Genomic DNA, 18,695 nt, shown 5'->3' with positions numbered 1-18,695 from the left:
TTGTCTTTGTTCTTGAGTAAGGAAATGCAGGTGTTTCAGCCTAGCTTGGTGTTTTCTGTGGTGGGGCAGGCCAGCAGAAAATACAGAACGCTGTACTGTGATTGCCAAGTCTAAGGGTGGTGCTCAAATTCTAGTTGCTGCCATGGGGTTACATTAGAAATGTTAGAGGTCATTGGCTACAGTGATATATGTACAGTAGCTTTGACTGGACTAATGTCACATTTAAAAAGCTTAGCTAGCAGTCCTGACTCAAGTTGACAAGCTACTGGCAAATCCTTTTTGATCATTGCCATTGAAGAGAATATTTAATCGGCTGTTGGAAATTGAGTGGTTTGGAAGGAAACGGTGGCTAACCAAGCGATGTAGTTTAAAAATAACCTCCACATTGGCCATGCTTAACTAACCTCGGCACTGCAAAATCTGAGTTCAAGACAACTGGGGGTGAGCTTCAACGGCAGAAATATATTTTGAGCTTTCATCCAACTCTGAATTGGGAACTCGGGCCTCTTTCTGGAGTTGTGACCTTAGGACAATTCACGTCATGATTTAATATTCAACAGGTCCCAGTGGTATTGAAAGGACCATAAATCCAGACAATTTGCCTACAAAGGACTGCTGCTCCTTTAAGTGAGCACAGCACAAGGTGGGTTGTCTTGTATGCTGCTGCGGAAGTGATGTAATATGCCAGGGAGATTTGTATACACTTGCTATGAAAGTAATACGCAGCATGTGTTGTAGGCTGTGTGCCTAACCCTAATAATTTGGTTTACTACGCTCTTAATTTAGCCTACAACCTGTTTTGAGAAATGTAATAAAATATTTTAAATTGCTTATGCCCCCTTTATCCTACGGTTCTGACTTAGTGTACGGGGAGAACACTAAGAATGGCCCATGATCTGAATTCTGTTGTATATTTCAGAAGTGCTGACCAAATAGTTGACTACTCCTGTCTTAATCGAAATTACGGATTGCCTCTTATGCCATAGTTTGTACATCTCAATTGTCTGCGGCAAACCACATGTTTAAGCAAGTTAGCTATGTTTTTTTGCAAAGGCGGAAATGAGGCTGAATTAACTGTTTCGCTGCCAGACACGTCTCCGTTGATAGCCAGGTGTAGCACTGGTAAGATGTTGGTACAGTTATAGTGCAATTAATGTATTTAGTGTTGTGTAGTGGCTTAGCTGGCATGCATTTCACATTTTTTGGGGTCCCACCAAGATATATGCTAAAATCGCCACTGCAACCTGAGCATGCCCAAATAAAAATCACACGTATCCTTAGTCTGGAGTTCATGCTTTATTTGAATAGTTTAGTAGGAAATTGCATGGCCTTTTCAGAGTAGGTCAAGTCAAACGCTTTTCAGTGAATCCTATTTCATGGCTCTTTGAAAGCTCACAGCTTGTTTTTACTCTCCCAATTATACCAAGTTATGTTAAATCAATACAGACCAAATTGACGTGTAAAATTCTGACAGACAGGTAACTTTTTTTAACCAGTGACCTTGCAAATACTTCGCAAGACTTTGGTGCTGATGTATTGCGATTCGATGTTCCAAACATTGCTCATCAATATTTTCCCCGTAGCTTACCTGGAACAATTTGTCACTTAACTAGCTTAGTGTCTCCCTTTATAGGGGTTGATTGTAACACGGCCTAGCTTTAATTACCTGCTATAGCTGACTAGTGCCAGTCCACAAACCTGAGGACACCACTGCTAAATGTAATTTTAGAGTTTAATTAAGTACCCAGTTTGACTGGAACGGGGACGTTCCTATTCACGAATTCAATCCAATTTATACAAAATCTTGATCAAATGCCTAATGAGCAAAGCCTGTAAAGGAGGATCATCCTGCTCTTCATTTCAGTAATCCTAGATATCTAGAAACCTATCTGGATTGGACTGAGGCAACGTCACATGCAATCTTCACTGACAAAAGGGTTCAACATCCATTGTACTACCAGTAATATTAATTGTACATTAATATCATTTCACAAAGCAAATTCAGTGGCTGAGTAACACTATCACATCAATATAAACAGGTTGCAAGTTCTTAATTCAATGAAACCAAAAGACCCAGTCCCCCTGAATACTGCTATTACACAAGTATGCATAATTCAATTCCAGAGATTTGATACATCCTGCCCAATCCATTGGTTTGGTCGTCTTTCTTACAGTCCAGTCCTGTATGCTTGTCACTAAAATGCATATAATTCTACCTTGAGGTTATCAAGGGATTTTATTCTGGATAAATAAAAGGTTGAAGAAACAGCAGTCACTTCCTTCTCACACCAAGATAATTATACATATTCAAGACTGCATATAAATGAAAGTCACAAAATAACCATGTATTGTACAGTCACGTACGTACTCCATGTACTATGATTGTCAAACAGTACAAATAGTTCAATTTCATGATCGTTGTCACGAGCATATAGAAAAATACTAAACAATCCCTTTCAGTTCATCAGTTCAGGGAGGTCAGGAAAAATGTCTTCAACAAAAAAAAAGCCATTCCATCCCTTTACTTGTGATGATCCTCTTCATTGTTTCTTTCCCCCTGCAAGAAAGGAAACGTTTGTGTGGGCAGATAAATGGTTCCAACAAATATGGTAGTAATTAGCTACATGGTTACAGCCAAATATAGCCATGGTTAAGTTAAGTAGCCTGGAAACCGTACTGATATCCTCCATTTCACAATCAGTTTGGATTCGAGGTTAGAAAAAAAACATGTCAAAGAATAAAATGGTGCCTGATGAGTGATTGCAGGGTGTTTGTAGTGTTGTGGCCTACCTTGTGTTCCGCAGTCACATTCATTCCTGTGAGATGGAGCACTCCGCTATTTCGGAGTCTGGGGTGCTGCTACCGCTCCGATCACTGTACGTGTCCCTACGGTAATGGGATTCATATACTTACACCAACCTCTTCAACACAATATTTTGTATTCGAACGACATACTGTTGCTATAAAATGTCTAAGTTCCACGGCACAATATTAAATTGAGGCAGTTCTTGTAACTATGGCTGTCCATTCATTGCCAGCATGGCTGCAGTCTTTCTACAGCCCTACTGCTACATTTAACACAGGCTTACGACTCATTGATACTTGTATGGAATCATACTGATTCTAAGGGAATGTTTGGTGGTTACCGTGGAGACAGACGGCAGCCCTTGTGCAGGTAGCTCTGTAGTTTCCCGGCTGATGCCAGCAGGAGGCCAAAGTAGGGAGGCGATGGTTTGATGGGGCGAGAGGTGAACTCAGGATGATACTGCACCCCTACGAAATAGGGATGATCTGGAAATCCAGCAGAAAAGGAGACGGTGCTGTAGTTCATGTGAGGTCTGGGTAAAAAGGCACGAGCAAACCCGACCAACAACCACATAGAGCTAATCTTTTGTCCACCCATACACATGATCCCTGACTCTCTCTCGCTCTTACCGTCTAGCTCGATGACTTCCATTCGCTCTCCTTCTACGTCTTGACCCACAAAGTGAAAGCCTTTCCCCTCAAAGTGCTCCTTCAACTCTGGGTTCACCTGAGACAGGAATAGGAAACACAAGTTAAGCACACTGAACCACACCCACAATTGACATGTAGAGAGATATACAGAGAGAGAAAGTGAACCTCTGACAAACCTCAAAGCGATGTCTGTGTCTCTCATCCACATACTCAACATCTCCGTAAAGTCGTCCTGCAATGAAACAACTATAAGCACAGAGCAGGTATATATGGTGTGATTATGACGGTGACTTTACTCTCAAAGTTCGGTCTCTTACTTAGAATACTGTTGGTGGTCTTGAAAATGGTCCGTCTCTTTCCCAGCCTCATGGTCCCGCCCATTTGCCCAGGATTGTGTTCTGGCATGTCAATCACCTAGAACGAAGCAATAAAGGAATATATTTGTTTGTTGGCCTTTACAACCAGTAAAGGGGAAGAGAGATCTTATGAAAGGGGAACCTACCACAGGATGCTTTGATTCGGGATCAAACTCTGTTGAGTTGGCGTCTTCCCATCCTAGCATGTTCCTGGCAAACTCACACACAGCCAGCTGCATCCCTAGACACACACCTGCAAACACATACCAGTCAGGTTAACACGGCGCACACACTAAAGTATGTGGACACTCATTCAAATTAGTGGATTTGGCTATTTCAGGCACACCCGTTGCTGACAGGTGTATAAAATTGAGCACACAGCTATGCAATCTCCACAGGCACACATTGGCAGTAGAATGGCCTTACTTAAGAGCTCAGTGACTTTCAACGTGAAACCGTCATAGGATGCCACCTTTTCAGTCAGTTCAGCAAATTTCGGCCCTGTTAGAGCTGCCCCAATCAACTGTAAGTGCTGTTATTGTGAAGTGGAAACGTCTAGGAGCAACAACGGCTCAGCCGCGAAGTGGTAGGACACACAAGCTCACAGAACGGGACAGCCGAGTGCTGAAGCGCGTAAAAATCTTTTGTCCTAGGTTGCAACACTCACTACCGAGTTCCAAACTGCCTCTGGAAGCAACATCAGCACAATAACTGTTCATTGGGAGCTTCATGAAATGGGTTTCCATGGCCGAGCAGCCGCACACAAGCCTAAGATCACCATGCGCAATGCCAAGTGTCGGCTGGAGTGGTGTAAAGCTTGCCGCCATTGGACTCTGGAGCAGTGGAAATGCGTTCTCTGGAGTGATGAATAACGCTTCACCATCTGGCAGTCCGACAGACGAATCCAGTTTGGCGGAAGCCAGGAGAACGCTATCTGCCCCAATGCATAGTGCCAACTGTAAAGTTTGGTGGATGATAAATAATGGCCTGGGGCTGTTTTTCATGGTTCGGGATAGGCCCCTTAGTTCCAGTGAAGGGAAATCTTAACTCTACATCCTACAATGACATTCTAGACAATTCTGTGCTTCCAACTTTGTGGCAACAGTTTGGGGAAGGTCCTTTCCTGTTTCAGCATGACAATGCCCCCGTGCGAGGTCCATACAGAAATGGTTTGGAATAACTTGACTGGCCTGTACAGTGCCCTGACCTCAACCCCATCGAACACCTTTGGGATGAATTGGAACGCCAACTGCGAGCCAGGTATTATCACCCAACATCAGCGCCAGACCTCACTAATGCTCTTGTGGCTGAATGGAAGAAAGTCTCCGCAGCAATGTTCCAACATCTAGTGGAAAGCCTTCCCAGAAGAGTGGAGGCTGTCATAGCAGCAAAGGGGGGACCAACTCCATAATAATGCCCATGATTTTGGAATGAGATGTTTGACGACCCCGTGTCCACATACTTTTGGCCATGTAGTGTACATGAAGGATTATAGGAATAGAAAGCTTTAATGTTTTCCTTGCTGTAAAGATTATTGCATCATCATGACTGCCTGCCACTGATACAGCCCATTCGGTACCTAGGAAGGGTTTCTTCTGTTTGCGTGCCCAGTTGATAGCCTGCATCTTCCCTTCAGTCCCTCTGACTCCAAACCCTCCAGGTACCAGGATGCCACTGTGGAGAGAAACACCATAATGAACATAGACTCACTATACTGACCCCCTTTACTACTAGTACAACAGAGTCCAACTGATTCCCTGTGATGCCATAACTCAGTGTTTCACAAAACTCTTCTTGTACCCAGCCACTTCTACTTACTTGATGTATTTAAATTCAAGCATACCTGATTCAACTGGATAAATCAGGTGTGCTGGTACTGGACTACCGTAGGTAAAATAAGTAGAACTGGCTGGGGGTACAAGAAGCGGATTGGAAAACAATGCCATAGCAGGTGCCTGGACTCTACCATACTCACTCAGCACTGCAGAGTTTTTGCCACGCCTCGTGGTACTTCACAGGCTCCTCCGTCAGTGTGTTTGGCTCCAGGTCTGCTGAGTCAATATACTGAGAGAAATGTGGGGAGAGAGAGAAGGGGGAGAAGCGACACGGAGTTGCTATTTTAGGCGTCTCAAGACACATGATAGGACGTATCTTATCCTAGGTATGACATGACCGCACAAACAAATAGACTTCAACATGCATTCACACTGTATAGCAGCAATCTTCTATCTCCAAAATAAAACCTATTCCTGAGGTCATCCAAGCCAGAGGAACAGTATAATTTAGCCTTGCTGTATAAGAAACAAAACAGAAAACCTGTGCACGGCAGTGCATCTTCAAGGTGCTTGTGGTTCTACGGCTGGTTTCCCCAGACACAGATTAAGCGTAATCTTGGACTAGAATGCACATTCTACTTTGAAGATGTTTCTTAGTCCAGGACTAGTCTTATTATATGTCCAGGAAACTGGCCTGTAGTGCCTTCCAAGTGTGTAGTTTGTGCGTGTTTACCTTGATCTCCAGTTTGTGGCTGATGGCTAGGGCCGAGTGTTCCAGAGCTTTGATGACTGACGCGTAGGAGTCTGTGAACTTGGTGTATTTCCCCACCAGGGCTATAGAACACTGCTCTAGGAGCCTGTCTGACCTGTGATTCAAACACACACCATAGGCAAGGTTATATGCCGCGTTCAAAGCAACTGGGAACTCAGAAATCTCCGACTTCAGTGCACTCAAGACAACAGGGAACTCAGGGGGGAAAAAAACTAGCTCCGACTGGGAAAATTGTTTTGAACGGTCAACCAACTCGTAATTCCAAGTCGGAAACTCTGACATCTTTCTAGGGCTCCGACCTGAAGATCACTGATGTCATGATTTGACCTCGTTTCTTTCTTCGAGTTCCCAGTTGTCTTGAAAGCACCAATAATCTGAATACAGGTCACTCCATGGTGGTGCTGCAGTAGAACAGGTGAATAGGCACAGCATCCAAACAGCATCATTACATACAGTATCTCTGTATTTCTCACCCAGGCATGTTCTTTATCAAGGGTTCAAATCAAATTTTATTGGTCACATACACATGGTTAGCAGATGTTAATATGAGTGTAGCGAAACGCTTGTGCTTCTAGTTCTGACAGTGCAGTAATATCTAACAAGTAATCTAACAATTTCCCAACAACTACCAAATACACAAATCTAAAAGGGGTGAATGAGAATATGTACATATAAATATATGGATGAGCAATGGCCGAGCGGCATAGACAAGGTGCAATAGATGGTATAAAATACAGTATATACATATGAGTAATGTAAGATATGTAAACATTATTTAAAGTGGCATTGTTTAAAGTGACTAGTGATCCATTTATTAAAAGTGGCCAGTGATTGGATCTCAATGTAGGCAGCAGCCTCTGAGTTAGTGATTGCTGTTTAGCAGTCTGATGGCCTTAAGATAGAAGCTGTTTTTCAGTCTCGGGCCCAGCTTGATGCACCTGTACTGACCTCGCCTTCTGGATGGTAGCAGTGTGAACAGGCAGTGGCTCGGGTGGTTGTTGTCCTTGATGATCTTTTTGGCCTTCCTGTGACATCGGGTGCTGTAGGTGTCATAGAGGGCAGGTAGTTTACCCCCGGTGATGCGTTGTGCAGACTGCATCACCTTCTGGAGAGTCTTGCGGATGAGGGCGGTGCGGTTGAGGGCGGTGCAGTTGCCATATCAGGCTGTGATACAGCCCGACAGGATGCTCTCGATTGTGCATCTGTAAAGTTTTTCAGAGTTTTAGGTGACAAGCCAAATTTCTTCACCTCCTGAGGTTGAAGGGACGCTGTTGCGCCTTCACCACAGTCTGTGTGGGTGGACCATCTCAGTTTGTCTGTGATGTGTGCGCTGAGGAACTTAACATGTTACACCTTTTCCACTGCTGTCCCTTCAATGTGGATAGGGGGGGGGTGCTCCCTCTGCTGTTTCCTGAAGTCCACGATCATCTCTTTTTTTTGTTGACGTTAAGTGAGAGGTTGTTTTCCTGACACCACACTCCGAGTGCCCTCACCTCCTCCCTGTAGGCTGTCTCGTCGTTGTTGGTAATCTACTGTTGTGTTATCTGCAAACTTGATGATTGAGTTGGCGGCGTGCATGGCCACGCAGTAGTGGGTGAACAGGGAAAACAGGAGGGGGCTGAGCACACACCCTTGTGGGGCCCCAGTGTTGAGGGTCAGCGAATTGGAGATGTTGTTTCCTACCTTCACCACCTGGGGGCGGCCCGTCAAAGTCCAGGGCCCAATTGCACAGGACGGGGTTGAGACCCAGGGCTTCCAGCTTGATGAGCTTGGAGGGTACTATGGTGTTGAATGCTGAGTTGTAGTCAACGAACAGCATTCTTACATTAGGTATTCCTCTTGTCCAGATGGGATAGGGCAGTGTGCCAGTGATTGCGTCGTCTGTGGACCTGTTGGGGCGGTATGCAAACTGAAGTGGGTCTAGGGTGGCAGGTAAGGTGGAGGTGATATGATCCTTGACTAGTCTCTCAAACTACTTCATGATGACAGAAGTGAGTGATACCGGACAGTAGTCATTTAGTTCAGTTATCTTTGCCTTCTTGGGTACAGGAACAATGGTGGCCATCTTGAAGCATGTGGGGACAGCAGACTGGGATAGGGAGTGATTGAATATGTCTGTAAACAAACCAGCGCATGCTCTGAGGACGAGCCTAGGTATGCCGTCTGGGCCAGCAGCCTTGAGAGGTTCAACACGTTTAAATGTTTTATTCACGTTGGCCACGGAGGGGGAGAGGGGGCGTACGCAGTCCTTGTTAATGGGGCGCGACAGTGGCACTGTATTAGCCTCAAAGCGGGCAAAGAAGGTGTTCAGTTTGTCTGGTAGCGTGACGTCGGTGTCCGTGACGTGGCTGGTTTTCTTTTTGTAGTCTGATTTCCTGTAAACCCCGCCACATATGTCTCATGTCTGTGCCATTGAATTGTGACTACACTTTGTCTCTGTACCGACATTTCGCTTGTTTGATCGCCTTGCGGAGCGAATAACTACACTGTTTATATTCAGCCATATTCCCAGACCTCTTTCAGTGGTTAAATGCGGTGGTTCGCGTTTTCAGTTTTGCGCGAATGCCACCATCCATCCACGGTTTCTGGTTAGGGTAGGTTTTAATAGTCAGTGGGTCCAACATCTCCAATGCACTTCTTTATAAACTCACTCACCGAGTCAGCGTATAGATCGATGTGGTTATCTGAGGCTGACTGGAACATATTCCGAGTGGTCAGATCAGCGTTGAATGGTGCTAGTCACTGGTACATCCTGTTTGAGTTTCTGCCTATAAGACGGTAGGAGCAAGATGGCGTCGTGGTCGGATTTTCCGAAGGGAGGGCGGGGGAGGTATTTGTATGCATTGCGGAAGTTAGAGTAGCAGCGGTTGAGTGTATTACACCCGTGCGTAGTGCAATCAATATGCTGATAGAATTTAGGTAGCCTTGTTCTCAAATTTGCTTTGTTAAAATCCACAGCTACAATAAATGCAGCCTCAGGATATATGGTTTCCAGTTTACATAGAGTCCAGCGAAGTTCCTTTAGGGCCGTCTTGGTGTCTGCTTGAGGGGGAATGTACACAGCTGTGGCGATAACTGATGAGAATTCTCTTGGGAGATAATATGGCCGGCATTTGATTGTAAGGAATTCTAGGTCAGGTGAGCAGAAGGACTTGAGTTCCTGTATGTTGTTATGATTACACCATGAGTCGTTAATCATGAAGCATACACCCCCGCCCTTCCTCTTCCCAGAGAGGAGTTTATCTCTGTCGGCGAGATGCATGGAGAAGCCCGGTGGCTGAACCGATTCCGACAACATATCCTGAGAAAGCCATGTTTCCGTGAAACTGAGAATGTTACAATCTCTGATGTCTCTCTGGAAGGCAACTCTTGCTCGAATTCTATCTACCTTGTTGAGAGACTGGACATTGGCGAGTAGTATACCCGGGGGGCGGTGGGTGATGTGCACGTCTACGGAGCCTGACCAGGAGGCTGACCCGTCTGCGGCACCGTTGTTTTGAGTTGGCTTCTGGGATTAGGTCCATTGACCTGGGTGGTGGTCCAAACAGAGGATCCGCTTCGGGAAAGTCGTATTTCTGGTTGTAATGTTGGTAAGTTGAAATCGCTCTTATATCCAATAGTTCTTACGGGCTGAATGTAATAATACTTAAGATTTCCTGGGGTAACAATTTAAGAAATAATACATAAAAAAAAACGAAATACTGCAGTTTTTTAAGGACTCGAAGCGAGGTGACCATCTCTGTTGGCGCCATCTGGTTCAAACTCAAATGTGGTGGGTCTAAATCAGGGCTGTTCAATTCCGGTCCTGGAGGGTCGAAACATCTGTTTTTTGTTTCTACCTGGTAGTTAATTACCCTCACCTGGTGTCCCAGCTCTGAATTAGTACCTTATTCGAAGGACCAACATTGAACAGCCCTGGGCCCGGTTTCCCAAAAGCATCTTAAGGCCAAGTTCATCATTAGAACCATTGAGCTCAATGGGTCTAAATAATTGAGTGCTATCAGTCCCAGAGATTGCCTGCCCGCACACCTGTGAGACACACCCACCCACCTGTCAGACATCTCCTTCCACTTGGTAAGCATCTTCCTGGGGCGTGTCTCTATAGGAAGGTCTAGTCTCTGACAGAAGTAGCCTACCACCCCCTGGTCCTCCAGGAGCAAAGGCACTCTGTAGATGGACGACACGTCTGCCACGCAGATCACCTGGGGGAGGAGAGGAGAAAAGAGCTTAGGCACAACTAGATGTTTCACTGGATCTTCCTCCATTCATCTCTCCTCGCATCCTTCTCAAAAACACAGATGGAAAAGTCAATGGGGAGGAACCTTGGATATTTTCCCCCAATACGGTTGGGAAGGAGGCGAGGAGATAGGATGTGAGGCATCGCTGGGAAGACTTATTGTGCCAGTGTCGCGTTTCATCCTAGTGTGTGGCTGTAGGATCAGGTCTTACCTGTTCAGGTTCTACGTGACAGAACATGGAGATCTTCTCTTTGACAGAGTTCTCCAGGGGAGTGGAGCAGCGACACATGATCTGGAGGGAATTGACAACACAATTAGCTAACAGGCAATCCTTAAACACTAAATCTATAAAATGGACAGAAAAGTGGTTATGACTGTCATACCTTGCCACATTTAAGAGATGGTAGAAACTTGGCCAAATTTAAACTCACCAGATCAGGAGACAGGCCCAGTCCCCTGAGCTCTCTCACACTGTTCTGAGTGGGCTTGGTCTTCTGCTCTCCTGTGGCACTGGGCTGTGGGACCAGGCTGACGTGGATGTTACAGAAGTTCTCCCTCTTCACCTTAAACTGGAACTGCCTGAAGGCTTCGATGAAAGGCATGCTCTCGATGTCTCCCACGGTGCCACCTAGCTGCACACAGAAACAGACATACCGGGATACACAATTACACAGGAATACAACTAGTAACAACCCAGCCTGAAATGACTCCTCAAGTACATATGCCACACTAATATCAAACCAAGAAAGGGTATCAGGAAGTCATTGATCTACCCGTTTACCATAATCATAATGTTTTACCTCGATGACACAGATCTGAGGCTCCACACCGTCATCGTCAACAGGTACTCTGGCCTGACGCATCACCCACTCCTGAATGGCATCAGTGATGTGGGGCACCACTGCAAAGGACACACCAAACAGGCACAGTTAGTCTGGAGACGCATAGAAAATTACACAAGAGAACTTGATATATCATGTCCTTCCTCTTTGGTTTTTCGTAGGATATGGGACGGAGGTCAGTACTGCCATGCCAGAAAATCTAAATCAAATTCACCTCAACTATTCAACCAGTCTCTCTCCCATTATGACTTGGTTTTACCCTGTACAGTCTTTCCCAGGTAGTCTCCTCTCCTTGTTAATGACAGACTGGTAGATCTTCCTCTAACACCTGGTTATACTGTTTCTCCCCCAGTCATCCCAGGCTTATACCACACCGTCTTATAGGTAGTCTTACCCTGTACAGTCTTTCCCAGGTAGTCTCCTCTCCTCTCCTTGTTGATGACAGACTGGTAGATCTTGCCGGTGGTCAGGTTGTTGTCTTTGGTCAGTCTGATGTCCAGGAACCTCTCGTAGTTCCCCAGGTCCAGATCCACCTCACCCCCATCGTCCAGCACGAACACCTCACCTGTAGAGAGACCAGAGGAACAGGGTTAAAACCCCTCACCTGTAGAGAGACTAGAGGAACAGGGTTACAACCCCTCACCTGTAGAGACCAGAGGAACAGGGTTACAACTCCTCACCTGTAGAGACCAGAGGAACAGGGTTACAACTCCTCACCTGTAGAGACCAGAGGAACAGGGTTACAACTCCTCACCTGTAGAGACCAGAGGAACAGGGTTACAACTCCTCACCTTTAGAGACCAGAGGAACAGGGTTAAAACCCCTCACCTGTAGAGAGACTAGAGGAACGGGGTTAAAACCCCTCACCTGTAGAGACCAGAGGAACAGGGTTACAACCCCTCACCTGTAGAGAGACTAGAGGAACAGGGTTAAAACTCCTCACCTGTAGAGACCAGAGGAACAGGATTAAAACCCCTCACCTGTAGAGAGACTAGAGGAACAGGGTTAAAACCCCTCACCTGTAGAGAGACTAGAGGAATAGGGTTACAACTCCTCACCTGTAGAGACCAGAGGAACAGGGTTAAAACCCCTCACCTGTAGAGAGACTAGAGGAACGGGGTCAAAACCCCTCACCTGTAGAGACCAGAGGAACAGGGTTACAACCCCTCACCTGTAGAGAGACTAGAGGAACAGGGTTAAAACTCCTCACCTGTAGAGACCAGAGGAACAGGGTTAAAACCCCTCACCTGTAGAGACCAGAGGAACAGGGCTACAACCCTTTACCTGTAGAGACTAGAGGAACGGGGTTGCAACCCTTTACCTGTAGAGAGACTAGGGGAACAGGGTTAAAACCCCTCACCTGTAGAGAGACTAGAGGAACAGGGTTAAAACCCCTCACCTGTAGAGAGACCAGAGGAATGGGGTAACAACCCCTCACCTGTAGAGAGACTAGAGGAACGGGGTTGCAACACCTCACCTGTAGAGACCAGAGGAACGGGGTAACAATCCCTCACCTGTAGAGAGACTAGAGGAACGGGGTTACAACCCCTCACCTGTAGAGAGACCAGAGGAACGGGGTTAAAACCCCTCACCTGTAGAGACCAGAGGAACAGGGTTACAACCCCTCACCCGTAGAGAGACCAGAGGAACGGGGTTAAAACCCCTCACATGTAGAGAGACCAGAGGAACGGGGTTAAAAACCCCTCACCTGAAAGAAGTAGAGTGGCATGGTTAAAACCCAACACACAAACAGCTGATTCTGCAAATTGTATTTGATTTTCATGCCTCCATCTGTGTGGATGTTGATCTAAACTCAGCAAAAAAAGAAACGTCCCTTTTTCAGGACCCTGTCTTTCAAAGATAATTCGTAAAAATCCAAATAACTTCACAGATCTTCATTGTAAAGCGTTTAAACACTGTTTCCCATGCTTGTTCAATGAACCATAAACAATTAATGAACATGCACCTTAGGAACGGTCGTTAAGACACTAACAGCTTACAGACGGTAGGCAATTAAGGTCACAGTTATGAAAACTTAGGACACTAAAGAGGCCTTTCTACTGACTCTGGAAAAACACAAAAAGAAAGATGCCCAGGGTCCCTGCTCATCTGCGTGAACGTGCCTTAGGCATGCTGCAAGGAGGCATGAGGACTGCAGATGTGGCCAGGACAATAAATGGCAATGTCCGTACTGTGAGACGCCTATGACAGCGCTACAGGGAGACAGGACGAACAGCTGATCACCCTGGCAGTGGCAGACCACGTGTAACAACACCTGCACAGGATCGGTACATCCGAACATCACACCTGTGGGACAGGTACAGGATGGCAACAACAACAGCCCGAGTTACACCAGGAATGCACAATCCCTCCATCAGCGCTCAGACTGTCCGCAATAGGCTGAGAGAGGCTGGACTGAGGGCTTGTAGGCCTGTTATAAGACAGGTCCTCACCAGACATCACCGGCAACAACGTCAACTATGGGCACAAACCCACCGTCGCTGGACCAGACAGGACTGGAAAAAAGTGCTCTTCACTGACAAGTCACAGTTTTGTCTCATCGGGGGTGATGGTCGGAGTCGCATTTATCGTCGAAGGAATGAGCGTTACACCGAGGCCTGTACTCTGGAGCGGGATCGATTTGGAGGTGGAGAGTCCGTCATGGTCTGGGGCGGTGTGTCACAGCATCATCGGACTGAGCTTGTTGTCATTGCAGGCAATCTCAACGCTGTGTGTTACAAGGAAGACATCCTCCTCCATCATGTGGTACCCTTCCTGCAGGCTCATCCTTACATGACCCTCCAGCATGACAATGCCACCAGCCATACTGCTCGTTCTGTGCGTGATTTCCTGCAACACAGGAATGTCAGTCTTCTGCCATGGCCTGCGAAGAGCCCGGATCTCAATCCCATTGAGCACATCTGGGACCTGTTGGATAGGAGGGCTAGGGCCATTCCCCCCAGAAATGTCTGGGAACTTGCAGGTGCCTTGGTGGAAGAGTGGGGTAACATCTCACAGCAAGAACTGGCAAATCTGGTTCAGTCCATGAGGAGGAGATGCACTGCAGTACTTAATGCAACTGGTGGCCACACCAGATACCGACTGTTACTTTTGATTTTGACCCCCCCTTTGTTCAGGGAAACATTATTCAATTTCTGTTAGTCACATGTCTGTGGAACTTGTTCAGTTTATGTCTCAGTTGTTGAATCTTGTTATGTTCATACAAATATTTACACATGTTAAGTTTTCTGAAAATAAACGTAGTTGACAGTGAGAGGACGTTTCTTTTTTTGCTGAGTTTAGATTATTGCGGTTGCTGTACACTTCTGCACACACACAACCCCAAGATGAATTCCTAGTAACATTTATTGCATGGCAATAACGTTATAGGATTCTGACTACTGTGCTTGAGCAGAGTCATTCCATAACAAACTAAGAATAGCACTTGGGAGGTCTCATGGCACATAATACATTTACAGTGTAGTTTTCAACCTATTTCAGTTAGTTAGCATTTTCTTATGTTTCATGATCCTGGACTGTTGAGAAGCACTGGTGTAGATCATGTATTAGATCAAACTATTTTGTGAACAAAGTTACACAACACAGATGTCATAAACTGATGGGATACAGAACACAGAAATAGAATGACATTGTCATAGAATTCACTCTATTTCTATGATACAGAACATTTCCTGGACTCACCGTGCTCGTACGGAGAGAAGGTCCCAGCGTCTATGTTGATGTAGGGGTCGATCTTGATGGCAGTGACGCGCAGACCACATGACTTGAGGATGGTTCCCACGCTGGAGGCGATGATCCCCTTCCCGATGCCAGAGATGACGCCACCAGTGACCAGGATGTACTTCATTGTGGCACTGGGTAGGAGTAGGGCTGTGGCGGTCATGAAATTTTATCAGCTGGTTATTGTCACGCAAAAGACTGCCGGTTTCACAGTAACTGACCATTAATTAACATAAACATGTTTAGAATCTCCAGGCCTCCATGAATACAAACCACTGATGAGCATCTTTGGAACATCTACATTTAAAAAAAAGTCTAATAAATCAATTGAATATACACCATCACAATAAATCCATGATTTATTTTATTCAGGTCTAAAGAAACATTATGATATGAAGAAAATGTATTTCAGAAGAACAGAATATGAGTTGGTCTACTGTATGTTATCTGGCTATGTGCCATAGACTAGGCTTGTTCAGTTAGCAGACAAGATATGTTTATAAGTCCCGTGGCATTATATTATATGATTTTATAGTAAGAAGAATATAATTGAACTTAGCTGAATGAAATAGAAAGGACATTTATCCCATTACGGAGCGAGTATGCATATGAAGTGGCTATGTTGAGTGTAAAAGTGATCATTTGAAACAGGTCCTATATGCTAGATTTAGAGTTATTACGCTACTTTAGTTGTGAATGATACAAACCTTAGAATGCCTTAGAAATCAAAAGATATATGGGCTGCATGATGCGACTAGAGACTATTGATGACTTGAGAAAGTCGCTAAAAAAGCCTGCGCTTTGTTCCTCAGGCTGCACACGCTGTTCTCTCTTCAAGTGATCATATTTTCACCCATCAGACTATTCTCAATTTAATCTTGTCTCTACTAATATGTAAAATTAGTTTTGATTTAGAATGGTCTATTATCACATGTGAAGGAACTGGAGCAGGGGGGGAAAAGACATGTCATCCGTATGCACTGGAAGAGTGAATGAGACCGCTTTCCCTCCTGCTTGTTTCTCAATCATGCTGGGTAGGCTACCCGTTATTTCACTCCATACATCAACCACTGTTTGAGGAGCACGCAGCTATTTCATTAAACTGTTGACACCCCCCCCCCCCCCCTTTCTGCGCTCTTAAGAAAGGAATGAAGGAGAGAGGGGAGGAGATGGAAACGCATGGTGGTGAGATATTCTGTAGCTAAAGGTAATGTCAGCCTATTAATTATGAAAATATAAAACATGCCCAATTACCAGGCTATTCAAAACCAAATTCACTATAATTGTAGGCCAACTCCGAGTTTGTTTAATGTAGGTTACCAATTATGTATCAAAGAGGTTAAATCAGCTTTTTTTAACGTTATTTTACTTCAGGTTTTCTTTCAGGATTCAGCTCATATATAGGCCTATGCATAAGCTAATTTACATGTGTGTGTTTTGAATGAATCATCACCTGGGAAAGGCTGTCCATTTCATTATGTTAGGCTTTGAAACAACACCCACAAAGACCATGTTTTCCACTCAATTTCAACCGGTTGTTAAACTTCTGTCTTCAAATTGATCAATCACAGTGAGGTGAGTTTTAAACGTATAAAAGTGTGATTTTCGATTCCATTTGCATTGGTGTCAGATTGGTTAGAGGGACAGAGCCCTGAGTGGAGTGCCAGGCCATTAGCGACCTGATGATCGTTAGCGAGGGTACTACTAACGTATGTCCAGAGTACATAAAAGGAGATTAACTGGACTCAATGGTCACAATATAATTTTACTGCGGTCATGACTGTGGGTGAGGCGGTAATAAGGTCACCTCAACAGCCCTAGGTAGGAGGCAATAATACTGATTGTTGATCAACTGTAGTTGATTGATTATAGTATCTACTTGAGGCGCCAGGTAGCCTAGAAGTTGGAGGTCCGCTAGCAACTGGAGAATTCCTGATTCCTATCGTTCTGTCCACGTTATCACTGACCATGCGCGCGGAGGTAGAGAACATGCAAAGACCACACAGTATGAGAAACTCCGGTACCGGGTAGAGAAGGCGCGCGCATCTGAGGAATCACGTTACTTTTTCGCTCACTTATTATTATTTTATTAATCTATCTACTTTCAGTAAAAGCAACAACGTAACGTTATAACTGTTTTGGTCGTTGAAAAACATCACACCAGTTGTAACACGAGTTACCTAGAGGTCTTGCAACATATAAAGTCACGTTAGCTAGTTACTGGGCAGTTAGCTTTAATAGCTAGTTATCTAGCTATCCTATCCCATTAGCAATGGCTGTGAGCCACACTAGCTGGCCAGCGATCTAAACCGAATCATAGTCCAGTGCACGAATCGATGTACCACGCACCCAAACCTACGTCCGATTACAGTGCGAGAAATATATAAAATGCTTACTCCAAGGACACCTAACCCGAGGACTGCATCACATGTCAACTGAGCTAGCAAGGTAACAGTAGGCTACATCAGGGCTGCAGTTATGTTCACAAAGCATGTTTTTCAACTCACCAAAAATAAATGGTGCACTGCGGTCAAACGGTAAGTCTTCGAACTTGATTTTAAATTGTCAATGTATAGAACATTGATTTTTTCCTTCAAATCTCTAATAAAAAAAGTAATTGATTTAGAATGTAGCTAGCTACCATCCATCCACTTCTACACGTGTTGATTGGCCAATCTAATACTACTACCAGAGCCGTACAGAAAAGACAAACCCGTAGGGGTGGTCGAGGACACCAAGATTGCGTAGGATCCGCGCATGCACCACGCTGGAAACGTAAATATTCTTCTTCTGCACGTGGCAGACTAGACGCTGTGTTGCGTATTGCTGCCTTTCGCAGGTCGGAGTGCGGATTGCCCATTTTGGTCACCCCCCCAAAATGGAAAAGAGGAATGGGAACATCTTAAATTCCACCACCATCGAACCCTGTACCTAAGCTCTATCCCCCAAACCCACCACCCCTACCCCATTACTTTGGCCCTAAATAATCCTAAACCAGGCTATCTGCCTGGGGGGAATGGAACCCCTTCTCTCAAAACTTTCTGTAGATCTTCTGCACTAAAATCTCTCACAACCAAATATTTCTCTGCTGCTGCAACTACCACATCTATCTTCTGTGATTTCCGCTCTATCAATACAGTGCAGTTGATCACCATGGCTATAAATGGAAGAAATCCAACCTTACTAATTCATCCTCTCTGGCCTTCTCTCTTCAGGCCTAGTCAATGGGAGCCTCCCAGTCGACTCACCCTTGGGCTATCCTTTACTCTCTTCACTGCCTCAGCATAGGAAACTTTCTGCCCCACAAACACCTGCTCAACCGATCTCTCTCACAGGGCACTTTGGATCTCGAGATGCATGGGCCCCTCACAGTTGGCACACAGTGCTTTCTCTATACCAGCTGTACACTCCCTCTGACTATGCCCTCCTGGACACTTCTCACACTGTGGGATCTCCCTTTTACACACTGCTGTGTCGGAATCCTTGGCACCTAAAGCACCGAAATGGGTTCGGAA

At 45.3% G+C, this 18,695-nt stretch overlaps 1 protein-coding gene across 2 annotated transcripts; it reads right to left on the bottom strand.

Moving 5' to 3' along the window:
* Positions 1 to 1,283: 1,283 nt before the first annotated feature.
* Positions 1,284 to 17,933, bottom strand: LOC139558419 (CTP synthase 1). Of its 2 annotated transcripts, XM_071373530.1 has the most exons (17): positions 17,688 to 17,933; positions 15,142 to 15,330; positions 11,834 to 12,004; positions 11,398 to 11,498; positions 11,029 to 11,229; positions 10,809 to 10,889; positions 10,410 to 10,561; positions 6,321 to 6,453; positions 5,788 to 5,876; positions 5,392 to 5,486; positions 3,959 to 4,065; positions 3,774 to 3,870; positions 3,633 to 3,688; positions 3,436 to 3,532; positions 3,147 to 3,291; positions 2,791 to 2,886; positions 1,284 to 2,557 (listed from the first exon to the last, which is right to left on the bottom strand). In XM_071373530.1, exons 2-16 carry the CDS (start codon positions 15,305 to 15,307, stop codon positions 2,811 to 2,813), a joined length of 1,767 nt encoding a protein of 588 aa, XP_071229631.1. In that variant the 5' UTR covers positions 15,308 to 15,330; positions 17,688 to 17,933; the 3' UTR covers positions 1,284 to 2,557; positions 2,791 to 2,810. The 2 variants fall into 2 exon arrangements, with proteins under 2 accessions (XP_071229631.1, XP_071229633.1); XM_071373532.1 differs by lacking the exons at positions 11,834 to 12,004; positions 15,142 to 15,330; positions 17,688 to 17,933 and adding an exon at positions 11,699 to 11,729.
* Positions 17,934 to 18,695: the final 762 nt, after the last annotated feature.

This window comes from Salvelinus alpinus, chromosome 29 (assembly GCF_045679555.1).
Source record: "Salvelinus alpinus chromosome 29, SLU_Salpinus.1, whole genome shotgun sequence".
NCBI classification, from domain to species: domain Eukaryota; kingdom Metazoa; phylum Chordata; class Actinopteri; order Salmoniformes; family Salmonidae; genus Salvelinus; species Salvelinus alpinus.
This window is presented reverse-complemented; position numbering and strand designations above follow the sequence as displayed.